This window comes from Olea europaea, unplaced genomic scaffold (assembly GCF_002742605.1).
Source record: "Olea europaea var. sylvestris unplaced genomic scaffold, O_europaea_v1 scaffold32528, whole genome shotgun sequence".
Lineage (NCBI taxonomy): Eukaryota > Viridiplantae > Streptophyta > Magnoliopsida > Lamiales > Oleaceae > Olea > Olea europaea.
The window spans coordinates 1-1,275 of NW_019251413.1; the positions used below are offsets into that span (position 1 = coordinate 1).

Below are 1,275 nucleotides of genomic sequence, written 5' to 3' on the forward strand. Positions count from 1 at the left end.
ACTTGAAAGCATTAAAGTCCAATGAGTATAACTTGAAGAAAGTATAAGTTGACTGTGTAATGAAACACGATGATTGGCGAGTGAATAAGTGATGAAGTGCAACATATTAAAGTTTTCTGATCAATGAGAAGTTTTTTAAAATTCAGTGACTTATGATTTATGAAATGTGACAAATGAGTAATGAAGATTTTACTAATACCTTAAAATAATATTATACGTAAATAAATTTTTTTTCTTATTTTTATTCACATTTATTCACTAATTTACTATTTTAAAATTTATTTTTTTATAAAAATGGGTGTCAAAGAAGCTCTTTTTATTTTAAAGTTCGGGACGAAGTACAATTTCAGTGGCTAATTAATAAACAATTAACTCTTTGAATCGGCTCCGAGAGGAACTTGTGTTCGCTCGCACCACATTGATAGAAGTCCACTGAACGGACAGCAGATTTGAGAAAAATCCACAATCTAGATATCGCCGTCGAAAAATGGCATCGGGATGGGGCATAACGGGGAACAAAGGGAGGTGCTACGATTTCTGGATGGATTTCAGCGAGTGCATGTCCCGTTGCCGGGAGCCCAAGGACTGTGCTCTGCTCCGCGAAGATTATTTCGAGTGCCTTCACCACTCCAAAGAGGTCCGTTCTTTATCTACTCTCTCCAAACCCCAAATATCGATGTTAGTCTTAGGATTTCAGCTATAATTGTAAAATTTGTTTACATTAGGGTTTTGTTAAATTTTAATTTGTTAGATTTTAGCATTATTATTTTTTCAATTAGCGTAGCGATGCGTTAAATGAAATGTATTAATTAGATTAATTGGTTGTTCCAATTAGGGATGTTTAGAAATTAGAATCACTGTGATTTTAAAAGCTTTTATTATGAGGGATTAAATCAGAGTATAAGTGTAACATCGTTCAGGGCTATATCTGATCTGTTTATTAATTTTAGAGGGACCTATTTTCTTCGAGTTCATTCTAGAATGGAGTTCAGCTTTATGGCTGATAATTTGTCAAAATTGTAACCTTACTTCATTTATGGTATAAATATTTTAGCGTATTACTACTTTTTTCAGTCCATTTATTTGTTACATAATAGATGCTCATTCTTTTAAGATACAGCAGTTGTAGCCTATACCCAAATGATGAAAAATGTTCTGTCCATGCAATGACATGGGTTTCAACTCAGCCCATGTTTGGCTACCGTTTACTAACAGTTTATATGTGGTCAAGCCACTTCTTATCCACATATTTCGTCGGGTTTACAAGTTAGATTC

General features: G+C 33.5%; 1 protein-coding gene across 1 annotated transcript; it reads left to right on the forward strand.

The window, feature by feature from the left end:
• Nucleotides 1-343: 343 nt before the first annotated feature.
• LOC111385683 (NADH dehydrogenase [ubiquinone] iron-sulfur protein 5-B-like) lies at nt 344-949 on the forward strand. The gene has a single exon (XM_023010106.1). It carries the CDS (start codon nt 488-490, stop codon nt 701-703), a length of 216 nt encoding a protein of 71 aa, XP_022865874.1. The 5' UTR covers nt 344-487; the 3' UTR covers nt 704-949.
• Nucleotides 950-1,275: the final 326 nt, after the last annotated feature.

Coding starts and splice junctions, on each gene's coding strand:
- LOC111385683 (XM_023010106.1), top strand. CDS start 488: ATGGCATCGGGATGGGGCATAACGGGGAACAAAGGGAGGTGCTACGAT.